This window comes from Crocodylus siamensis, chromosome 10, assembly GCF_052110815.1.
Source record: "Crocodylus siamensis isolate JL-2025a chromosome 10, ASM5211081v1, whole genome shotgun sequence".
NCBI classification, from domain to species: Eukaryota; Metazoa; Chordata; order Crocodylia; family Crocodylidae; genus Crocodylus; species Crocodylus siamensis.
The window spans coordinates 36,833,133-36,856,377 of record NC_143404.1 but is presented as its reverse complement, the minus strand read 5'-3'; the positions used below and the strand labels follow the sequence as shown (position 1 = coordinate 36,856,377).

Genomic DNA, 23,245 nt, shown 5'->3' with positions numbered 1-23,245 from the left:
CTCCCTGTTGGCTAAGCATGCAGCCAAGGCAGAGTGACTGATACAAGGGGCAGGAGAAGGGAAGGAACCCTTTGCTGTACAAACAAAGGAACTGCAACACTGGCTCAGGCACACGGGTCCAGCAGTGGCTGTTTTAGAGGACAGTGCATGAGTGATCACATCCAGGTTCATCTGCTTTCTTGCAGGGATGGGGTTGAGCTCCAAACCTACTACATCCTGGTACCTGAGTCAGTCCTTTCTTGGATGCTCTCTGCTATTGACCTTATGTCTATGAGACCTCCATGTGCACAAGCAAACTTATGGGAAATCCTATAGGGGAAACCCTGACCACACCTGACTCAATGACGAATAGCCCATTGATTGCAAGGACAGACTTTCATCCATAGCTTCCAAATTAAACATTTATTTGTTCCATTTCTAATATGGTGTTCCCAGACTCCAGCATGCTGCAATCTCCCAGCTAAACAGAGCCAGCACTTGGAAGAAGCCCCATCAAAGAACACTCAGGCTTGTAGAATAGGTCAGATATGAGAGAAGCTGTTGAGGGAAAGTGTACAATCTGGAAGCAGGCTCTGTGTGAGAATTACACAAGAAGGCAGAGCACAAGGGAAAGAGTGTGGAGATCACCTGTGATCAGGAAGGGAAATTTTTGCAGTGGAAAGATCAGAGAAAGAGCAGAACTTAGTAAGACCTGGTAAAGAAAAGCAGGTTGAGGGGGTGGGGGAGGGCATCCAAGTCTGCAGACTACATGAGGCTTGGGTGGTGTGAAGAAATGGTTGGTGTGTGTTCAAAGGACTGATGGAGACAGGGCTGGTTGGAAGCAATGAGACCATCTTTTAATCCATCCCTTGCATAGTTCCAGGACTGATTGTCCTAAAGCGTTCCATAGAAGTATCTGTCATTCCTTATCTTAAAAAACATAGCTGTGAAAGTGGCCCAGCTGTACAAGCATTTGGGCTGATCCAATGTGTGCTTGAATTTGGAAAAAAAGGTTCATAGTTGATCAAGCTTCCTTTTGCAGTTGACCTTCAATCAGTTTTATGTCACCCTCATGCACCAGATTTGTTCAGAGGCAGGTCACATATGCCTACCTAAAAAAAAACAACTGGAGCAGCAGAGGAGAACAACAGTGCCAAAGTAGAATTTATCTGGGATATTAACACTCCAAGAGTAAAATGATCAAAAATATTTGTTATTCACAGTGATATGAGCATTTATTAAGGGCAAAAAATGCCTCAATGCTGAGCTTGTTGGTGAGCTATGCATAACAGCCTTTTCTCAAAGAAAATCATTTTGAAGCTCCAACAAGACAACTCCATTTTCCAGATCTGGCAGCACTTCTGAAGGCTGGGAGGTTGTCAGAGGGTGTAGCAGAAGACTCCTACCCCTGCTACTAGAAAGAAGAAAAGAGCACTGTTACAGAGGGCAGGTTAGGGAATGCAGCCTGGAGAAAGATGAGCTGCTGGATTCCAAGCAGCTAATGAGGGGATTGACAGCCCTGTTGTTGATTTGGATAATTGGCAGCATTTGGGTCTTGCTTTTCCAGGGAGTCCAAATTAGGTGACCAAAAGGGAGTGGGATCAAGGGCCATATAAGCCTGAGCCTGGGGCAGAAGGTTTAGTCCAGTCCAGATCCCCATGAATATAGGAATTCTGCAGGGACCTGTATACAGAGATACACTATATTTTGCTTCTGATTTGGGTTTGTGGTTAGTGTGAGCTTTGGAGTGGTTTGAAAGGGAGGAGGAGGCCATAGGTGGGGTGCCTAGGATGCACTATGTGTTATGAGGGGCTAAAACCCAGGCAGACCCATAAAAAGATTTGGGACCTGGTGGTTTGTGGGGGGCCTGAGGAAGGGGGCTGAAGTCTGGAGGAGGAGGAAGCACAGATGAGAGCAAAACGGGCCCAGAAGGCTGAAGCTGGGACAGAACCAGGTGTCCAGCAGGAGCAAGAGGGGTGGAAGCCTGGGAGAAGCTGAAGTTCAGACCAGAGCAAGACAAGGCCAGCAGCTAAGACCACAATGAGAAGGCAAGGAGAGACACCTGGTTCTGCCCAAGCTAGGGTGTGAGGGTAGGGCAGGCTGGCAGCCTGCCAGTGAGCAAGGCACCAAAGGCCAAGCTCTGGTTCTCTTTGGGCAGCCTCTTAGAACACCCATTAATGGAACATAGTGGTGTGGCAAGCGAGAGGGCAAGGCCCCACTGGGGAGCTGTCTGGGCAGGCGTGGTGCCACTTCTTCCCACAATGTGATGAGCCCATTACAGCAGGAAGCAGACATTCATCATCACCTGGGCTGTGGATCCAGTGGCAGCCGGCAGATGCCTGGGAGAGGAGGAGGCCGACCTGAGGTGAACAATGTATGGTGGGAAACCATATTTGGACTATGTGGGGAGGAGGGGCTGCAGTGCTGCCCTTGAAGTACCAGCCAGATTTTGGATGTTCCTCCATGGAGATGAACCTGAAGTTGGTTTCTTATTGCCAATTCCTTATGCCTGGTTCCTGGTTCCTTTTTCAAAGATATGGCACTTCTAATAGTCTTTGTGTAAGAATTAGCAACAAAGTTTGGTGCCTGGGCCAAAGTCTGCAGTGGCAGCCTGCCCTTACCCCATGCACAGATTTGGGGGGGCACATGCCCCTCCATGCATGCCTGGGAATGCCGTCAACCCCCTTGCCCCTCCCCCCCCCTACTTTTCCACCCCCTTGCTACGGCACTGAGTGTTAGTAATGAATTACACAAGCTAAAGAGCTAGGATTTTATCAAAAATGCATATTTACTAATAAAAATGTAAAACAATACCATGTATCAAATATATAGCCCTGAAAAAAGACCTGAGATTAGGCTGGAATTATGGGAAACCCTTTTGGCTCACTTCAAAACATGTCTACGCCACCAGGGGATTCTTCTGACTGAATAAATCTGAACAGGGTGCTGCCCCATCCAAAGTTTGGTTTTTGAGTGCCAGTCTGCCCACCAATGGACCACCGCACCAGGCCTGTGTGCAATGTATGTAACACTAAATAAGGAACTCTGTTTGGACTAGATTATCCATGGAAATCTTTTTCTGGTCACCCTGAAACACGAGAATCTGCCACCAGGAGAATCTTCCAAAGAGCTGTGGCCAAACTCCAGCCTGAACTGAGGCTGGTTTGTGAGTGCCAGTCTGCCAACTCACAGGCCCACAGCCCTTAATAAGGAGCTGGGCTGGGGCTGTGATTAGGGGGGGAAATCCTTTTTGGATCACCCCAAAACACTCTCCCCAGGAAGTTTGGGCAGAGTCTAGCCTGACCCAAAGCCTGATTTGAGTGCTAGGCTGCCAACTCATGGGCCCCCAGGGCCTGAATAAGAAGCTTGGTTTAGACTGTGATTATAGGTGGAAATCCTTTTCAGATTACCCCAAAGTACACATCCCTGACACTGGGGGGCTTTCCTGAAGAAGCCTGGTTAGCATCCTGCCTGACCCAAAGCTTGGTTTGTTAGTGGTAGGCTGCCAACTCACAGGACACCAGTCCTGAATAAAGAGCTGGGTTTCATCTGGGATTGCAGGTGGAAAAACACGTCTCTGGCATAGGAGGACTCTAGCCAATAAATCTGGTAAGAGTCCAGCCTGACCTGAAGCTTGGCTTCTGTGCGCCAGGTTGCCAACTCACAGGCCCCAAGCCCTGATTAAGGAGCTTGGTTTCAGCTGTGATTATGGGTAGAAATTAGAGGTGCACTGATGCATGGGTCACATATTAGATGAGCACTGGTCCGTCGCGACAGCTCCGCACGGGCCCTCGGGCGCCACCGCCGCCCAGCGCCCCCAAGGCCCGGCCCAGCCCAGCGGGATCCGCAGCTACAGGCGCTCGCCCACCTCGCGCTCGCCCGGCCGCGGGGCGTGGCCACACCACACGCAGCAGCCCGGAAGCGGAAGGGGCGGGACCTGGTGCTAGGCGGAGACCGGAAGTGAGGTGTCGCTATGGCGGAGCTCTACGTGAAGCCGGGTGAGGGTGGGGGTTTTGGGACTAAGGGCGGACTGGGGAGACGCTGTACTCCCCCCGTGACCGCGATGTCTCGTGTTCCGCAGGGAACGCGGCGCGCGGCTGGAACGACCCTCCGCAACTCTCGTACGCGCTGCAGGCCCGAGGCGGCCGCCGGGGCCCGCTCACTCGCAGGGCGCATGCGCCGCCGCCCGCTGCCGCCGCCGACCCAAGTAAGCCACCGGGATGGGTGACGCCCGGCGCCGCCCGGGCAGGTGTGGGCGGCGCAGGCGGTTGCGCTCGGGCCGGGCCGGGGGGGCTCTGATGTTTGGTGCTTTGTTCTTGCTCCAGCTCCGGAGGGCGCCGCTCACGCGGCCTCGAGTCCAAAGCCCGTGGGGCCCCCGCCACTGGGGCCGGCGAGCCCCGCGCTGCGGGAGGGCGCCGTTACCCTTGTCACGAGCGGAGCTGCGGAGGAGCAGGACGGCAGCAGCCCGAGCGCGGAGGACGTGGTGGCCCCTCTAACCGAGGCTCTGGGCACCTGCCGGGCCTGTGCGCAGGTGAGAGTGGCTGGCCAGGGCCGCCTTCGACACGCGGGAATGTTGTTGCATGGCAGGACCCCAAGCGTGAGCCCCAGTGTGGAGGGAGTACTGGGGCCTCCCTCAGACACTAGGCATGAAAGTCTGCTTAGTGCCTGTCCACGGCTCTGAGCCCCAGCACCCATGGGTGCTTCCCAAGCTCTCCCCTATTCTGCAGTGGAGCAGGGGGTGCAGACTCCAAGAGGCTCCTGCTTGCTTTTTGCTTGGGGATACCTTAGCCTGGGCAAACGGCACAGGCTGGCAGCAGTGAGGGGGACGGTGCTCGGAGCTTCTTAGTAGAGATCCTATCTGTGCTCTCACAGAAACAGGTTTGTGATGACATCAGCAGACGCCTTGCTGTGCTTCAGGATATGTGGGCCCAGGGGAAGCTGTCTTCCCCTGTGAAGAAGAGAATGGCCATCCTGGTGCAAGGTGAGCCTGGGGACAGTGATCTTTGGTGATGGGCCGCAGGTTGAATCCAAGGAGAGGTATGCTGTAGCCACCACTGCCTTTTGCGTACCGCTTCCCAGGCTCCCCACCTTTGCACGTGGTCCCTCCATTGTTGAAGTCATTGGTGACACATAAGGGGTGCTGAGATCACCTGTGTGTTCCCTGGAAGCAACAGCCACAAAACTGGAAGTGACACTGGAAGACATCCCCTCCATCCCAGCAATGGGCTGCTGGGGGGGACCCCCCTTCCCCTCCCCCCCGACTCTGGAGGCACCAGTCGCCCATGGGTGAAGTGCTGTCCTGCTGCCCCTCATCTTGTATCTCAGTCCGTTGCTATTCCCATCTCCACCCGTCCATTCAGAGGTGACAGGCAGCTATGACCCTCACCTGATTTGCACCCCTGTAGTTCTGGGCATGCGACTCTATTAGGCGCAGCCATGCTGTGGGGACTGGGAAGAGTCCAGCCTGACCTGAAGCTTGGCTTCTGTGCGCCAGGGACTGGGGGAAAGCGTTGTTCCTTACTGGGGGATGGATCCTTTCTTGCAGCCAAGAGGGTTGGGGTGCTTACTGGCACTCGCCTTTTATTCTAGAGTTGCAGAAGAAGAACTGGGACTCCGCAGATGAAATCCATCGCTCGCTTATGGTGGACCACGTCAATGAAGTCAGTCAGTGGATGGTGGGAGTTAAACGCTTAATTGCTGAGACAAGGGACTTGCCCCCTGGAGCTGTGGCTGCAGACACTGAAGAAATATCTGGAGTTCAGCCAGGTGGAGAAGCCTAGTGAGATGGGCAAAGCTATGAGGACTTCAGCTGCACCTGGGCAAACTACACCTTGAGGTACTGGAAACACTATACAGCACTAATGGAAGAAGGATGAGACTCCTCCATCTCCCTCTGCTGCTCCAAGGACCTAATCCAGGACATTTCTCCAACGGGCGCTTTTTAATTACCAGTTCATCTTGTGGCAATGTGCTGCACACTATTTAATAATAATAATAAAAAATGTCACTCCTCTATGTCCAAGCCTCTGAGTTAACTCAAAGCCCAGTGCTGAGGGAGCCCCTGCAGTCAGTAGGCTCCATGGTACAAGATGAGGGAGTACTGCAGTGCCCTGAGGGTAACTGGCATTATAGAAGCTTCACAGATACCAGCAGCACTACAGCCCTGCACAGGACACTTGACCAAGGCACAGATGTTGGGCTGAGTCTAATGTGCCCCAGGACCTGACAGTAGGTGTGGCTAGAAAAGGGGGGATGTGCTGGCCACTCCTGATACCTGCTGCCCTTCAATGGAGCAATTGGCCACACGCAGTGAGTGGGGGTCACAGTCTGGCCCTGATCTTCCTAGGAGAGCAGGGCTGAGACTAAGCAAACCTCCCCTTTGCAAAATCAAGCACCACTAGGCACAGGCAAGGCCAAGCCCTAGGATTGCAGGGTTCATGGGTGGTTCCTGGGGTTTGCAACGTATCAGACCTTTCAGCAGTCCCCAAGGCCCCCACAGGCTGAAATGCTGCTCCCAGCTTGTGGACCAATCATTTTGCTGTAGGTCTTTAAGAAGCCACTCTCCTGCCCTCATATTTTGGCCCTGGAAAGGATAGGGGCTTCACCTGCCCACCTCCACTAGGAGAAAGCTCTGTCAGTTCTGTCAGAGAACCTTGGGAAGCGGAGAGTGGAAGCTGCCTGTTGTTTCCTAATAGCTCACGTCTGGGCAAAGCTAAAAATAAGCCGAGTCCTGCACATTCTGAATGGCCTCAAGCCATGAAAAGGACTTCCCAGGCCTCAAAGCTGCTTAGACTGCACCAACCCAACAGGGTGCTTGCTCCTTGCTGCAGTGATAGTGGGGAGTGGGGAAAGTCTTCCTGCGGTGGGGCATTGAATGCTAAGATCTACAGCATCCCACCCTCCCCTAGAGGTGCCACAGGGCCCAGCGGTACCTGGATGTTCACCTGTTTTTGATCTGATTCTGTAAGGTAGCAGCTCCAGTACAAACAGGAGTCCAGGGGAGCAGTGAGCACTTCCTGTGCCCTGAGCAAAGGCAGAGTTGGACACGAGGCGTAGAAGATACTCTGAGCAGGAGGCTTTTCAGGTTCTTTATTGAAGAGCCTCACAGTGAGTCCAGGTGAACTCATGCTTAACAGTCAGCAGCGCAGGAGCCAAAGCTAGCCCCCCTGGGCAACAGAGCCCAGACCTCCAGTTCCATAAAGAGATCCAGGACAAAAATCGATTGCAGAAAGGCAGTATTAAAAACTCAGGCCAGGCATGCAGCTGGCACCACCACCAAAGGCTCACTCTCTTCTGCTGCCCCAGGGCTGAGACAGGCCAAGGGGCTGAGAGTTCTCTCGCATCGGCCAGTAGAGCATGCTAGCAGGAAGCTCAGATGTCCATCTTAAACTGCTCTTCCTCTGTGGGAGGGGAGACAAGGGGTGGTTAGCATAAGGCTGGGCCTGCATACTCAGTGCTCCCACCTCGAAGAGGATGAAGTCAGCCGAAGAGGCAGATGGGGGGTTGGGCTCTGTGGTGAATGCTGGGGTGCCTGTGGAAGGAGCCCCCTACAGGCCCCTAACCCCTCCCCCTGCCTCTCAGCAATGGCTGAGGTGCTGGTATTGGGCTGACCGCTAGCACAGGCTCTGTGCTGATGTGGCTTCCAGCACAGTGCTCACTCCACAGCAGCCCCTGCAGAAGGCATGTGGAGGAAGCCTCAGCTTGTGTCCAGTGGCACAGAAAGCCTCCTTTAGTTTAGATCACACTTGCTCCAGCCACAACAGAACAGAAGGGGCTTTTTGACACAGAAAGGAATGAGCAGAAGTACAGTGGGGGGCTATCAGGCTCTGGCTCAGGCCAACCCAGGGCAGGAATTAATACAATTTTCTACGATGCTCCAAGCACGACTGCCCTATGCAGACTGGTCCCAATGGTGGTAGGGGAGCTGCAGCCTGGTGCACTGATTCCTGCAGAGAAGTTAGTCCCTGCAGCTCAGTAGGATTTTCCCTATACACTCAAATCTCTGCTCAGGATAGACCACACAAAGATGTTACCTTACAGCCAGGCCCCTCAGGAAAGGAAGGGCCAGGGCAGGCTGCTGTGTATGCAGCTCCTACCTGGACTCTCTTCCTCCAGCTCATTTTGCTCTTTCAGGTCCTCGAGCTTGGAGAGTGCTGTATGCGTAGGAGTGGTGACACCAGGGATCTGTGGGAGGCAGCAGGGTGGAGTCTTAGCGATGGGGGAGTTTTTACACTCCAGCAGGAACTTGCGGTCATAGATGATCCTGGTACCTGCCAAAGCCAAGCAAAGCATCACCCCGAGGGTCCAAGGTACTCAGCCTCTTCAAAATGGCCCACAGTTTGGGGGAATCCCAGCCCCTACCCACAGCACAGGGGCCTGGGCAGTTCTACAAACCTGCTTCCAGGAAGGGTGAGGGTAGCCTGAAAGGAGATGCACAGCAGCAGGCAAGGGCCTATCGCCTTCTTAGTCTGGTGCAAAAGCAGCAGCTGAGCAGGGCATGGGCTGGGGAAATACCCTAGTCATTCTGACCTGCCCACCTGGATCCCAAGAGAGATGCTGACATGATGCTGTAGCCTGGGTTACAGCAGAGGTGCCTATTCTCTACCATCACTGACATGAGGGTGCTACACTCACATGCTTTGTGGCACACACCACAAAGACTTATTGGCACCTTCAGCTGGTGCATTAGTGGGAAGCTCCATGCCCTTGGCAAGCTGCATGGATCAGCGCCTACTCCTGGAAATGACCCTGACCTGCAGCCCAGCATGAGTTCATCACTTGCCTTCTAGCAACGCTTTCCACCTGCCCAAGGCTGACCTGCCTCTTGCAGCTAGGGGGAACCTCTGCTACACTGCAGTGCTGGTACCTGGCAGGGAGCTCTGGGAGAAGGGTGGAGACCTGCTGTTGCTGCTAAAGCCCTTTTCCTGTCTGGAGCAGAGATGAAAGCTCAGCCTCCCGGCAACTTCTCCTGGGCTTCCTGTTCACCAACCCTTCCCCGCTCCCTCTGGGGTGCCACAGCAGGGACCCCCGGGCACTCAGGGCCTCTTGCTAACTCATGTTTGCTCCCAGTTGCTCCACCTCTGCTTCCTGCACACACGCCCCTCTGGCCTGCTCATCCCTTTCCTTCTTTCCACTTTGCTAATCCTCTCTCAGCACAAATCTGCCCTTTGCTGCCATTACATTCGCCATCCTCTGATGTGTCCCACCCTGGGCCTGTCCTGGCTAGTGAGACTGTGAGCTGCCAGGCAGGCACCAGTTACTGCAGTTTATGTAGGGAGGTCTGGGTCAGCCCCTTCAATGCTGCCCAGATCAGTGCAGTTATGCAGTGTGTGTGTTAACTTAGGTTTAGCTGCTAGAAGCATTAATTCATCATTTAAATATACCTTTCAGTACAAACACAGGAATTGCTACACCCATATCTGATACGCAACTGTCGCTGGGGCAGCTCCCAGCAGATGCATAACAGCTCATAATGTTCTGGGAACTGGGAGGCAGAAGGGGCATGGCCATGCTGCCCTTCTCATTAAGGCCCTGTCTATCCCACCTTGCTCCCTCATATTTCCGTTTCAGCTCCCTTGGTAGGGGCCTGGGCACAGGAAGGGACTACCAGGTAGCAGCGTGCTTATGCTGTCACTGAGTCCTCCCAGTTGGAGACTGAGGACACAGCGGTTGAAGTGCCAGGGGTGCCTCAAAGGTGTGGTGCTAGGAGCAACCGGCTGGATAACATGCATGTATCAAGCACCCTGGGATCTGAGTCTACTGTGAGGCACAAGAACCTGGGTCCTCCCTCTCCTCCCACAGCACTGTGTTCCCTAGCACCTTGGAGCAGTGCCAATCCAGGACAATACGCACTGTCTGGCACCACCTGCTGCCACTACCACCCCTTTCCCAGCTAGGGGCTGCAGAAAGCATGACCCTTTAGCAGACCAGCTGCAGGCAGTAACTTTGTTCAGGGATATGCCAGTGTTGTCCCTAGCTGGCTCTGCAAAACTATTTCCAATCAGGCTGCAGAGGCCTTGTGGGTCTGCTTCCCCAGGAAGGGGCTGGGGTAGTATGTGTCAGGCAGTCCCCAAGGAGCTTCTCCTCCCAGCTGGTAACTCCTCCTGTAAACATGCCACATTTAACCTACTGAGCACAACATGCCAACATCCAGCTTCCCTTCCTCCCAACCAGTGGGCACCCTGCTCAGTACTGTGTAACCCAGACCCTGTTAGCAGCCAGGGCTCGGCTAGCTAGGGAGGGAGCCAGGCTGCTTCGGGGGCAAACAGGAGCAGAAATGTTTGCTTTCATGCCTGCAGGGAGGCTGCAGCCAGAGGAGTCAGCCCCAGGGCACCCAAGAGCCAGTAACAGCTCATTGCAGAACTGCCTGTGCTTGGGCGCGAGCTGCACCCTCCTGCCAGAGCAAACATGTTACACAACCGGGCCTGCCCACGTGCCCGCCCAGCCCCTGCCCTGGCCTCACCCCCCCAGATAGGGCTTATCAAGAGGTGCACTACCAGGCAGGGTCCGCAGCTGCAGCTGGAGGTTTAACGGAACATGTCCCTGCCCACTGGGGGCGGGCAGGGCAGGGCAGCGCAGAGCAGCGCAGCTATCCTTGCCCATGGGGCAGGGGCAGTGGCAGCCCAGCGCGGGTCTCCAGACTCCCTCAGTATTTGCGGGTGGGGCCTGAGCACGCAGGGGAGCAGCCGCCTCCCGGAGGCCGGGTGACGCCGTGGCCCTGCCGAGACTGGCAGCCTCCGGGACCGCTCCTAGGAGCTCCCGTTCGGAGGAGCCCGAGACCCGTGCGGCCGCACCCGGCCCCGGAGGCGCAGGCGCCAGGCGCGGGTGGCCGCTGCCTCCTGCCTCCGCCTGAAGAGCGAGAAACCGGACGCGCCCGGCCCGCGGCTCCATCCCCCCGCCGCTCCCGCCCTGGGCCTGGCCACAGCCGCACTGCAGGCGGCGCCCCAGGCTGCGGGGCCAACGGGAAAGCCCCGAAGAGCGGCCCGGCCCGGCCCAGCCTTACCCCCCGGGGTGGTGGAGTAGAGCGTCCCGCCGGGGGTGCAGCTGTAGCCGTCCGCGGAAGGCGGGCAGCGGCCGCCGGGGATGGGGCAGGAGCCGGAGTCCGCGGCGGCGGCCGCAGCAGCAGCAGCAGCAGCCATAGCCAGAGCAGCTTGGCGCGCCCGGGCTCGCAGCACGTGCTGGGGGCGGGGCGGGGCGGGGCTGCGACCACAGCCTGAGCCGCTCCCGGCAGGGGGCGCTTGCAGACAGCTGCCAGAGACTACACTGCAGGCTCCGACCGGAGGTGGCGGCCGCGGGCGCGTTGACAGACAGCGCCCGGAGCGGGCAGGACCGCCGGGAAGGCGGGTCTGCCACAGGCCCCGCACAAGCATAGTCCGCTCTGCCGCCACGCCCCGCTTCGCTCACAGCTCCGGGCCTACGGGGCCCCGCTCAGACCTTCGGGCCGGGAGTGGGGGGAGACCAATGCCGGGTGGGAGCACGGGTGCTCTGGTCGTAGGGGCAGCCCCCGTCTAGCACCCCACAGCCCAGGGCTTCCCCCTGCAGGGGCGGCTGCGGACCTGATCGAGTCCCCCCTCGCGGGAGGTTTCACTGGCTGAACCAACAAGCGCTTTGTAAAAGAACAAGATCTAGATAGGAGCTGTCTTAGGCCACTAAGTATTACAACTGGATAGTACCTGCCACTTGAAAGGGAAGAGCTCATGCTTCAGGCTAGTTCATCCAGAGCGGGGTGTACACCTGTGTTTTGGGGAAAGGAGGCTGACAGACTAGAGGGCCATAGCTGTGAAGGGCACATGGCTCAGTTCCCATCCTTACAGGGAAAAAAGCAGGCCCTATGCCCTCACGATCCCACTGCAAACATGGAATTTAAAAGCAGAGAAATCAGGCAAAAGAAACCACAAGGCAGCCTACTCAGTACTTGGATGCCAGGCAGACTTACTAGCTATGCTGATGGAAAGAGGTGGAAAACAGCAGCTCACCTGCCCATGAAGCACATGGGACAAATTTAAATACCTGCAACCATTATTCCAATACCCATCAGCCCATGTGCAGGGAAGAAAGAGATTGGCTCAGGGCTCCACAGCTCCATTCTGGTTGTGATACAGCAGCTCTGCCCCGTGGAGACTCTCCCCCTGCTTCCTCACTCCTGCTCACTTGCACTAGCTCTTGTCTTTGCTTTTCTGGGGCTCTCACTCCCAGCTTCTGGAAGATGTAGCATCCACTGGACAACCTAGGCCCCAGATACTTCCCTTCCTCTGTCACTCAATCACTCCAGCTTCCACAACTTGACAGTAACTGTTCTCAAGAAGCTCTCACCTCAGTCTCTAATGTGGTAGTAGCACTCTTACAGTGCTCCCCCCAACCCCTCCCCTTCCCTACCATACACACTAGCAGCCTTTGCCATGGCACTGCTTTGCTGTACAGTGGTAAGTCACTAAAATGAGTTTAGCATTTAATTAGCCATCTTAAATACCAGAAGAAAAACTGAGTATGCCCAAAGGAGTATGTTGGCCTGCCTAAAATACTTGGATAATGTGTTCACCTAGTATTTTCAAAAAACCTTTAACATTTAAAAGCTTTCTGGGGCAGAAAATAGACCATAATGTTGTACCATCCTTGCAAATTCCCACTGAAATTTCTCTTTTGGTTGTTCTTTCCTCATTGTTGCATTTAAGGAATTCTCAAGAGGGGTACTAAGGTGATAAAGTCTGAGTGCTGAATGTGGCTTAGTACACTGGACACTGAGTCATGTAGACCTGCTTCATAAGTGGACCATACCTTCAGATAGTGCATCACTACTGAGAAAGAGTAGAGTTAAGCATGGTTTTAAAACCAAATTCTCAAGTTACCAACCTGTTAGAATGCTGATATTATCATTTATATGGACAGTAAGTGCAGGTTTCAAATAGCATGCAGACGAAACTACAAGTCCAGTTCTTCAGTGAAGTGACACTATATACTCTTTTCAACAGTTTTAAAGTACTTGTGTCTCTTTAGAACAAATACTAACTTACATATGTTGATGGGGGAAACATTTGGTTTCCTAATACCTTTTTTTGTTTTTTAAAAAATCCAGACACCAAGATGCATATTAAATGAAAAATCCCATCATTTATCTAGGAGCCACCCAGTGTTTTCTGTTCTGTTGCCAAGCGGTCATTGGTTGGCAGGGTGTCAAGTGAAGCCATATACTCCCAGTGCCAGAACAATATCCAGTATCTTAGTTGACACACCAGTAAAAGCCAATGTAACAAAAACCTAGAGCTCTGTTAGATGAAATTAAAAATACAAGACAGATATGATCACTACTCAGGGAAAGAGAAAATAGAGGGGGGAGGTATCTGCAAAACAGTTTACAGATGATCTTGCCTCCTCCTCAAAAACTACTTGACTTTGTTCCTCTGTGAGCCGATTAATATAATCAAAGTTTTGACGCGACAGTGGATACACTAAGAGACACTGCTAAACATTAGAACTGTCACGGACAACAAAATGTGGCCTCCACCAAAATTCACACGCACAACCTATAAATACTGTTCGCCTTTTTATTGAATATTCAGGTAAATATTTCACATTAATACAGGCTACATAAAGTAGAGCCACTATACGACATGAAATTTACTCAACTTTTCCTTTTTAAGTATGTAAACAATTATACATGTATTTACCACCCTAAAAGGTTGAAATCATGTAATCATCTAGTTCTCTGCTGCATACAAGTAGCATTCAGTAGTGTTTAGCCAAAAGCACTAAATTCATCTGATTTTAAGTTCAAAATGGCTAAACTAACTGGAGAACAGAATCAGTTGTATAGGTAAATCAAATTTGTTCTTATACAATGGGCAATCAAGTTTCCATTTTTACAGCCCACAGAAAAAGAAAAATGCTTTGTTAGGCACATTAAAAAAATCCCCAGGGTTCTTCAAGGTCATAGGTTTCCCGAACAATGCTAAAAAGGATAGACCCTCAAATCAGTTGACGTACTTGAGATGCATGTTTCCAATGTGAGGTGCCCAGGTGCCAGGCCAAATCTACAGCAGGAAGAAAAAGTCAAGAAAAAATTTAGACACAGATACAGTTCCCAACTAAGACTTACTGTGGCCAAATATGATAAAACTGGGTGTATAAGTTCAGGCTCCTACATAAAAGTGGTCAGATATTGAGAAGGTGTGAGCTTTCCTCAGGTGATGCCAAGGTCTTGCCTGTATGGTATTGTATAAAATAGTCCTATCAATGTGTATTAATATTTCATACTGCTCCTAGTAAAATGTATTACTTTGATGAATGCTTCTGAGAACGAAACCGCTTATTTAAGGAACGCAGGATTGAAAGTTTTGACCTGTATATTGAGCTTTAAAACATAGTGCCCGTGTATCTAAATAAGACATTTTAGGAAAAAAAAAGTCATGTGAAAGAGTCTCAATTTAAATACAAGTCAGGTTTTAAAGTTTCATTTATTCACAAAGTACAGAAATATTAGGGAAACATGATGGAAGGTTTCATTTTAAAGACACAGGCAACTTTACCTGCTGAGCATCAGTACATTCTGTTGAATTTTGGACAACCTTGATCATAGGGTTCCAGGCTGGATCTGGAGTATGAAGCCCATTAAACAGAGGGCCTCCTGGGCCATCAGCGAGCTGAGGATGTGAAGGTATTATAGTGCCTCCATACATGGAAATTGGTAAACCCTAAAAGATCAAAAGGAACAGCTGCTGAATAGTGCTCTGGTTATGGGCAATGACATCATGTACCTTATGTTTCTATAATGTAGGAACTTTCAGCACAAGAATGTCAGAGTACTCGAAAGCAGTTATGGGCAGAGATTAAATTCCATCTACCCCTGAACGTTGGATTAGAAATACAGGAACAATTGTGCTAATTTAATTCTTCATCTTCCTGACATACCCACATTAAGTATCATGACTGTGTGTATGCACATGCTTCTTTTAGATGAATCTAAAGCCAGATGTGTCTGCTCTGCACTGGGCGATGTCAGATCTCATGTCATGCTGTCACTGGCAAGTGTTGCCTCCTCCTATGCCACGTCCTTCAATCACACCCAGCCTCATATAAGCATGGCAAATGTGAGGTGCTACGCAAAATATTTTAATAGCCAACTGCAACAGTCTTCGAGTTCAGAAAGGACAATATTATATATATATATAATATATATATATATATATATATATATATATATATAAAATGGCTCTCTCTGAGGAAGGTATCCTATATTGAGTCTTGGTTGCCATGACGTTCTGGCAGTTCTCACATGCATTCCCTATATTCCTACACATGGTAGAAGGGAATACAATTCTCAGTACAGTAAAAGTTGTGTTAACTGGCATGAGTGGGGAACGTGGCACGCCAGTTATATAAAAATCCCAGTTACCCAAGGCAGGATGCTTGGGGGGGCAATGGGGGAGGTGTAGCAGTGGCCAGATACAGAGTGACAACAGTGCAGGGTGGTGCGTGGCAGCTGCCACCTGCAAGCTTCCCCCCTCCCAACCCGCTTCTGGCCAGCTGGCCAAAAATTCTAGTTAATAGAAATGCTGGTTAACACAGGTTTTACTGTGCTTTCCAATTTCAAAATTTCCTGTCACTTGTTGCTTATGGGCAGAAAGTATTCTTCCTGCATTAGAACAATCTTGTGTCAAGTTCAGAGGATTCTGACAAAGTATTTTCTCCAAAAGTTCTTGGAGTCTTCTCACAACATCGGTAGGACTGCACATGGTCCTAGCTATTCTTCAGCTACATGAAATGGATGATGACTTGGATATACTGCTCTGAGGTACTTTTCAATTTTAAACCGCTTCTGTAGTTCTGTGCAACCACATCCTATGGTTTAAGAAAACCATAGGATAAGTTACATACAGTCTCTTATCTGTAACTTGCACTGGAAGTATTGATCATGTCTTCAAGCTGGTTAATGCTTAAGTCCCACATTTCAAAAGTTTCAAGATCCAACACAGCATGTGAAGAAGTAAAAGTGGAAGGTGTCATTAAGCAAGTTTCCCCATAGACCTGGGGTACTGGTCAGTGTCCAAAAATATTACATTTCAGTTCCAGCAAAGTCTAGATGTAAATAATGCCCCCCATGCCTAAACAGTATGTTAAGGTAGGAGGAGGCCTGAATGACAGAATCTTCTTATCTGATACAAAATAGTTATGTCTGAAGAGACCAGTGGCCTGTGAAACTGATCCCAGTTTAACTTCAGAAAATGGGGATTAAGATCAAATCCCTTTGCACAGTTTTGTACTTTTATAGTCAAACTAGCCATCTGCCAAGGGCCATGTTTGTAAGGGAAATGCAGATAGTTGTAACAAATGCAATCTCTTTGCAACTTACCTTAGAAAAATCCACAAAACTATTTGGCATAGGTTGGTGGAAAATGTTTGAGGGAGCCACTATTCCAGAATCATCTCTTTCCATTGGCTGATGCTGCGAAAATGTTCCTGGGTCTGATAACTGTTGATGCATTGGATGATTCCCCATTACGGGTTGGGACCAACCGGACAAGCCTTCTAAAAAGAGGAAATTAAAAATGATTATAGCAACATATTTATACCCCCCCCCGGTTGAAAACAATCTGGAATGGAAGTCAGTCAGTTGCAGATACCACTTCCACATATTTTAGACATCTTAAACACAGAATGCTTTTGATCCATTTCCTATCTTGCAACCTTAGTGACTGGTTACTGACAAGCAAAGCACATGAGCCTACTGTCTTCCATCTCATAAGCCTCTCTCAAAACAGCTGTACACAGCCATAAGACCCAGCTATATGCACAGCCTTTCTTCCCTAACAGGCCTCAAGCACCTTTCATGACTATGTCAATGCAAGATGGGAGGGTCCCAAAAGTCACACTTGGGATGTAAACTGTTACTAATGGAAATGCAGAGAACATTCTGAAGATTGAGGCAGATTATAATGACATCTCAGGTGGTGGAGTGAATGCATCTGCTATTCTCTCATCCCCTTATATATGCCAGACAAGTCTAAAGCTTGTACTAGTCACTAAAAATTGTATTTCAGATGCCTTCAGAGCCAAAACTTTGAAAGGGTGGTATCATCCATGTACAGCACCACTGCATGAGAGCTTTATAAGCTCAGTCTCAAAACAGAAAAGCAACAGTGAAACACCAAAATTAAGTAGGAAGCCATCAGCTCAGATCTGAAACAAAATGTAGGCCTTATTACAGGGATCCTGTTTTTTTCTGTTTAAAAATCCCAAACTCTCCAATTAAAACCCCCCAAATCTGCGTTTTTCCATGATTAAAGTGAAATGCAATTTGGAAGGACATCAGTGCCTCAGTTGTTATAATAAAACAAATTCTAAATACCTATATATTTTGGCATTCGATTTTGGTCTTTTTTTATCATAGAAAAATTAGAGCTCTGCCTGCCTCTTACTCATCTGGCCCAAGTTGTCCCCCCTACTGCTTTGTGGCACTGAGCAGCCAAGCCAGTGCCTTGTCCCCATCGCTGGTGTTGCCCCTCACTCCTGACATGCAGACCCCTGTCCCTGCCAGTGCCCCTCACTCCTGACCCATAGACCCCCCACCCTTCCAGCCCTGCAAGTGCCCTCACTCCCAATCCACAGTCCCCTGGCCCCGCCAGCGCCCTTCACTCCTGACCCATAGACCCCCCACCCTTCCAGCCCTGCAAGTGCCCCTCACTCCCAATCCGCACTCACCTGGCCCCACCAGCGCCCCTCACTCCTGACCTGGAGTCCCCCAGCCCTGCTCCCAACTTACAGCCCCTTGCCCCCCCTCACCTAGTCCTGCTGGAGGGGGTTCCCATCTGTCAGGGCTAGGGCTACACAGCCCCCTCTTCCCTCCCACAGCAGTGCCTAAGCCCTGACTGCTACACGCAGAAGGCAGTGGATGCTGCAGCTGAAGCATAGCACAGAGCCAAGCTTCTCTCCTCACCCCGCAACACACGGGCAGCATGGCCAAAGTAGATCCTTCTCCTCCCCCCACCCCCCCACAGGAAGGGAATGTGGGCTGCCCACTATGGGACTCCCCACTTTGCTGCCCTCCCCCAGGGGCCTCCACAGCCCAGCATGTGGGACCCAGCATAGGACAGCAGAGAGGCTTAGTGCTACTGCTGTCAGCACCACTGCTGGGAGCCCCACATCAGTTGTACTGCCATGGCGAGGTGCCCCCTGCCCATTTGGCAGCAGAAAGGTCAGCAATGGCAGGGTTATGACCCCCTCCCTTTCCCTGCTGCTGCCAGGAGGGTAGGGGGGTGCCTCACCATGGTGGTGTGGGGCTCCCAGCAGCATTGAGTCTCCGCTTTCCTAAGCCAGGCTCCACCTGCTGGGCTGCAGAAGCCCCTGGGGGGAAGGCAGCAGAGCAGGGAGGTCTGAGCCCTCAGTGGGCAGCCCACATCCTCCCCTGCCCTGTGCAGATTTGGGGGGGGGGGGCATGCCCCTTTCCCCAGGAGTGTGCATGGTGGTGGGGAGCCAGCTTCCCTGTTGATGAGCTGCCCATGGCTCTGTCGCATTCTCCGGCTGGACCCTGTGGCTGTGCATTCTTACCCCGGCCCCAGGGACTGCCCTGGCTGGGCACTGCACCCCAGCCCCCAACCCTGCCTCACTCTCTCCCTCACTGTGGGGGGCCTCAACCTGCCCCCCCCCGCCCCCTCCAGACCTACCCGCAGGCAGCTGGGTAAAAGGTGCTCTCCACTGTTGCATGGCTGTATGGCTGGCCACATCCATGTGGCGCCCCCTGCATTCTAGTCCCCCAAGCAGCCCCTTGCAGGCTGAAACTCTGCTAGCCTCCAAGGGGAAACTCACTGTTTCCCACGGTTTTCCTCCTTTAAAGGAGGCAAAGTTTTTCTCCTTTTAAAGGGAAAAATCCACATTTTTCCACAGCCAACAGAAAACCTGGAACCCCTGCTCATTACATACTTTAACATATTTAAGACACTGATTCTCAACTGGGGTGCCATGAGCTCCTTTTAAGGGTGCCATGGGACACGAAGAGGTAAAAGTTCACCTATCAAATTCAGTAGTACAGAAGATTTCAAATCTTCCACATTTACCCTGTAACTTCACAGATTGTAAGCCAGGTAAAAAAAAATTACATGAGAGAAAATTACTATGGTTTTAGCAGAATAAATTTGGTATGATCTTACATGAAAACAATTGGTAATTGGCTAGAAATGTGTTTCGAGACTGCTGAACATGAAGCAACCCTTAGAATCTCCTTTATAGGTTAGAGATTTGGTACTGATTGATTTTGGGACTAACAGAGTTCTCCATCTCTGAAAATACTGCACAGCGATGAATTAAAAAAGTAATCATGGAGAAAAGTATTTTTGTTCTTCAAAAATATCCCATCCCTGAATGGTACATTTAATTCCTTAGTTCATAAAGGAACATTTTTATGTGTAACTAGCAAGTTTCATTCATTACTTTAAATTTCATCCTGGAAAAATACCTTTGGAATTCTGTATTACTCTAATACCTTTTTAGCATGCAATTATCATAAAAAAAGTCACAGAGCTTTCTTAAACTAGCTTAGTTAAGATGTATTAAACTTACTTACCCGATACACTGTTAACTCCAAATGACCAGATACCACTGTGACCAACTGGAGCTGTGAAGTTGGTTCCCAGAGGGGTAGGAGTAACAGACCCTCCCTGTCGAATTCTAGCAAGTCTCTCTGTCCCAATGGGAGGTGGTACTTTTCGATCTTGACTTGTGTTACCCGTTTTTGGCTGGCCCAAGCTAGAAGGTGCAGAAGCAGCTGACAGGGGTGAGGATGATCCCGAGGAAACTGATGGAATAGGAGATTCACCTGCTGACAAAAATATTTCTTTTGCTTTATTATACATGAAACATTAACAAATAAAACTAAATATTATAAATGGTCTTCTACATTAATCAAATTCTGTAAAGTAGATAGAAAAAAAGCAAGTGTATAAATTTTACTTTTCTAAGCCAATTGAATAATATATTTTGTGGCTGAATATTAATTGCACTAATCACCGTTCGGTTCTCCAGAAAGATTCTTCTTTCAAAGTGTTTAGTTTAAAATAATTTTATAATTGTACAAATGGTTTGAGCCACCTGAGCATTATGTGACACTCGCTGGACGCACAAGTACAGTTAAAAAAAAATAAACAAAAAAAATAAGAAACCCGAAATATTTTGCAAAGCTATTTTAAAGTCCTAGCCAAAATTATCTAGGCATCCAAGAAGCCTGATTCTTGGAACTGCTGAACATTCCAACCTAAGTGGGAACAAATTAAGGACAGAATTTTCAAACATGCACCCCTTCCCCCACCCTGCCCAGCACAATTTCCACCACCTTGGACTAAGACTCTGTTATCCTTTTGGAAATCTCATTCTGAGCCGACTGGCTGGGTCCTCACGTGTCCTAGCAGCTGCTACAACTACAACTATGTTGTCGCAGGAAAGGACAGGAGAGTCTTTCCATTCAAGAGAATATATTAAGGACTCAAACCACTCGTCAATTTTCACCATGAAAAGGGAAGCCCGTACCGAATTTTTTTAATTGTATGAAGACAGAGTACCAAAGAAATCCAATGGCGTTTTTTTTTTTTTTTTTAAACGAAGCATCATGGAATCTAAACGAAGCCACGTCAATTTAATCTAATGTAATTATATTTTATGACAAGTCCAAGGGTTAGTCACAAAAATGAAGCTTGTTGATACAGTCCAAGCCCCTGGGAGTGTTGTTCACATAAGTCAGTAATAAACACTGTCAAAACCCAATGGCTTTTTATACAAAATTCAAGTAGAACTGAGTTAAACTTTTCTACATTACCCATATTTGATAAAGCTAAAAACAACCAACTTAGTTTCTAAACCCAGTGATATTAAAAAAAAAGCCATCATTGCTAAGACAGTAACTAAGAAGGTATATAATATTAAGACAGACCCATGAAGTTCCTACATGAATTTGTTGCGCTTGTCCACGGATGTGGTGAAAAATGCTGTCTGTTAAAACTGGGGGTTCCAACAGGTGCTGGCCCTTGAAGATAAACCCGTGCTCCTTGTATGTTGGCTGAAAAGCCTGTCAGGGGCCCTGAAGACGATGTTGTAGAGATGTTTGATGGATCTAAAGAAGGTAATCCTGGAAAGAAAAAGAAAAAAAAAGAAGGAAAATTGGTCAAATGTACAAGTTTGAGAAAGTACTTCAGGGTACCAAAAGGCCTACTATAAACACAATTTAAACCTGGTGTTCAGACACCCTCTTCTGGGTTATTTTCATGTGTAATTAGGTTTTCATTTCTTAAACAGGTTTCTGATCAAGGGAGAACTACATTCTGGAAATTTAATTTTTTGTCAAGTGTTGTGACAATACTGTGTGGGCCATACTTCTAGTTACTCTGAGATACTAATGCAAGACTAACACAGAAGTCACTGTCCCAGCTTCCTCCTCAGTCACCCAAGCAGCCAAGTACAACCACCAAAACAAACAGGAATGACCTGGGTTGGTGGAAGACAGAGGGCAGAATACACTTTACCAAGTGAGCCAGATGGATATCATATTTTCTTACATACAATACTACACATTATCTAAAGGTTCACAGAGATTTTTTAAATTTTTTTTCTTTTTTTCTTTTTTTTTACTTTTATTGCTTTAAATCTTCCTAGATGAAGGGAAAAGGTCTTCTTCCAAGGTACTTCTGACCAAACCCAATGAGATAGCATCAATGTATGAGGGAGGGTATTTCAGAAAGTAAAATTGCTTTTTGAAATAAAACTACTTTGGCTACAATGATCACATCACTTTTCTACACAGTCATGACTGATGGGTGCATGGGATAAGGCTGCCATCGGTATTCCCGTTACTGTGCAACTTCCTGCTTGGTCTCAGACATGCAGCATGAGTTGTCATTTTGCCACTACATTTCTGATGCACCCTCTTAAATACTCAATTAAAAGTAAAGGGAAAAAGAACTGACTTAGCAGCACTCCCCAAAGTAAAACAGTCCATTTCGTAACAACTGACGAAGATTCAAATTTTCAAGCCAAGACCTTTAAGTAAATGCATCATCACCAAAATCCTTCAACACCCTTTATCATAGTTTATTAATAAATATACATAAATTAGGATAGAACCAGATTTTCTTGTGTTCATTTGGGTTTCATTTCGGACCAAGACCCTTTGCTTCCAACTTGTATTTTTCTGTATTAGGAGAAAGAAAGACTGCTCAAATTCTGCCTCATGATAGAGGCAACAAATACCAAAATATTCAAGTGAATAAGGAACTTAACTAGGCACTCTACTGCAAGTCCAATTCTAGGGCAAACTCAAAGTGTAAGCATATGGAAAAGGAACTTAAAAGAATAAACTTATGCTTAGTCACACAGGTGATATAAAACTTGGTGGCAACTTCACAGAGAACAGAATTTTGATAAGCCTTACTGTACACCATGTCATATGAAAATAAGATGAACCACCAGCAAAAACTATCAGTCTTAGATGTCCAGAGTTGTTACACTCCACAGCACGGAAATACCAAAATTGGTAACTGGGAGTTTTGACCTCAAAAGATACAAGGAAATACTGTGTAAACTGTGCTGGGACATAATATCTACTATTTCTATCTCAGTATTGCATATAGTTCCAGAACTTCCTGATACACTTGGAGTAAAATCAGCTATGTAAGTGCACGGGACAAAGGGTTTGCTTTTTTTAAATTAAAGAAATTAAATGGGTATAAATTTAATAGCAAAATTACTGCAGTGAAGAAGTCTCATTTTGCCTTTATAAGTGTAGTTACTCTCAGAACTCCTGAACATACATAATTCTAGGGGATCAGAGTTGCATGGAAAACTATCCTATTTACCATAAAGTTCCTTACAACAGTGACAACAGCTGGTCAACTATAAACACCCATAAGAGAAAGAATAGCTGCTGAAGACTATTGGAGAAAGGCAAAACATTTTATTTAGAGGACTGGAGGAATGAAGTCGGACTACTTCAGCTGCAACGATTTTAACAACATGTAGTCTTGCTTGGTACACTGGGAACAGACAAGTCATAAATGTGCTATTTGCTTGCATCCTTCAGGAGGTGGCCAATTTAAGCAAATATCTTTAAAAGCTCTTTTAGGGATTATGGCAAACATCTTCCAAGTTGTGTGCCTGAAGCTAGGAAGGTAAGAGGAAAGTGGCCTGATTTTCAGACATTTAACACCTGTAGTGTCATCTGAAAACAATGTGAATGCAGCACTACTAAAGACAAACTTCATGTATATGTCCAAGTCAAATATTCAAGTTTAAA

The 23,245-nt window shown here is 49.0% G+C and overlaps 3 protein-coding genes across 11 annotated transcripts in view; 1 reads left to right on the top strand and 2 right to left on the bottom strand.

The window, feature by feature from the left end:
* Positions 1-3,882: 3,882 nt before the first annotated feature.
* Positions 3,883-5,994, top strand: SRA1 (steroid receptor RNA activator 1). Its single transcript, XM_090021018.1, has 5 exons — positions 3,883-3,977; positions 4,061-4,186; positions 4,305-4,510; positions 4,852-4,960; positions 5,569-5,994. Exons 1-5 carry the CDS (start codon positions 3,953-3,955, stop codon positions 5,757-5,759), a joined length of 657 nt encoding a protein of 218 aa, XP_089877144.1. The 5' UTR covers positions 3,883-3,952; the 3' UTR covers positions 5,760-5,994.
* Positions 5,995-7,054: 1,060 nt separating this feature from the next.
* Positions 7,055-11,169, bottom strand: EIF4EBP3 (eukaryotic translation initiation factor 4E binding protein 3). Its single transcript, XM_090021019.1, has 3 exons — positions 10,982-11,169; positions 8,076-8,249; positions 7,055-7,379 (listed from the first exon to the last, which is right to left on the bottom strand). The coding sequence occupies exons 1-3, from the start codon at positions 11,115-11,117 to the stop codon at positions 7,351-7,353; spliced, it is 339 nt and encodes a 112-aa protein (XP_089877145.1). The 5' UTR covers positions 11,118-11,169; the 3' UTR covers positions 7,055-7,350.
* Positions 11,170-13,506: 2,337 nt separating this feature from the next.
* ANKHD1 (ankyrin repeat and KH domain containing 1) overlaps positions 13,507-23,245 on the bottom strand; it is a 162,395-nt gene continuing 152,656 nt past the window's right edge. For 5 of the 9 annotated variants that reach the window (XM_090021008.1, XM_090021010.1, XM_090021014.1 and 2 more), the window contains 5 exons: positions 20,891-21,085; positions 19,532-19,786; positions 16,325-16,500; positions 14,502-14,666; positions 13,507-14,006 (listed from right to left, as the gene is read on the bottom strand). In XM_090021008.1, the coding sequence (XP_089877134.1) occupies positions 13,947-14,006; positions 14,502-14,666; positions 16,325-16,500; positions 19,532-19,786; positions 20,891-21,085 (851 nt within the window). In that variant the 3' untranslated portion in view covers positions 13,507-13,946. The remainder of the gene's footprint in view (positions 14,007-14,501; positions 14,667-16,324; positions 16,501-19,531; positions 19,787-20,890; positions 21,086-23,245) is intronic. The other 4 variants (XM_090021011.1, XM_090021016.1, XM_090021009.1 and 1 more) reach the window with 3 other exon arrangements.

What these genes read in the sequence shown, in the direction of transcription:
- SRA1 (XM_090021018.1), top strand. Translation starts at nt 3,953, where the DNA reads ATGGCGGAGCTCTACGTGAAGCCGG. An exon ending in GGAGCTCTACGTGAAGCCGG is followed by an intron (nt 3,978 to 4,060) that starts GTGAGGGTGGGG and finishes CGTGTTCCGCAG; the next exon opens with GGAACGCGGCGCGCGGCTGG. An exon ending in CCTGCCGGGCCTGTGCGCAG is followed by an intron (nt 4,511 to 4,851) that starts GTGAGAGTGGCT and finishes GTGCTCTCACAG; the next exon opens with AAACAGGTTTGTGATGACAT.
- EIF4EBP3 (XM_090021019.1), bottom strand. Translation starts at nt 11,117, where the DNA reads ATGGCTGCTGCTGCTGCTGCTGCGGCCGCCGCCGCGGACTCCGGCTCC. An exon ending in CTACTCCACCACCCCGGGGG is followed by an intron (nt 8,250 to 10,981) that starts GTAAGGCTGGGC and finishes TGGCTTTGGCAG; the next exon opens with GTACCAGGATCATCTATGAC. An exon ending in GCTGGAGGAAGAGAGTCCAG is followed by an intron (nt 7,380 to 8,075) that starts GTAGGAGCTGCA and finishes CCCCTCCCACAG; the next exon opens with AGGAAGAGCAGTTTAAGATG.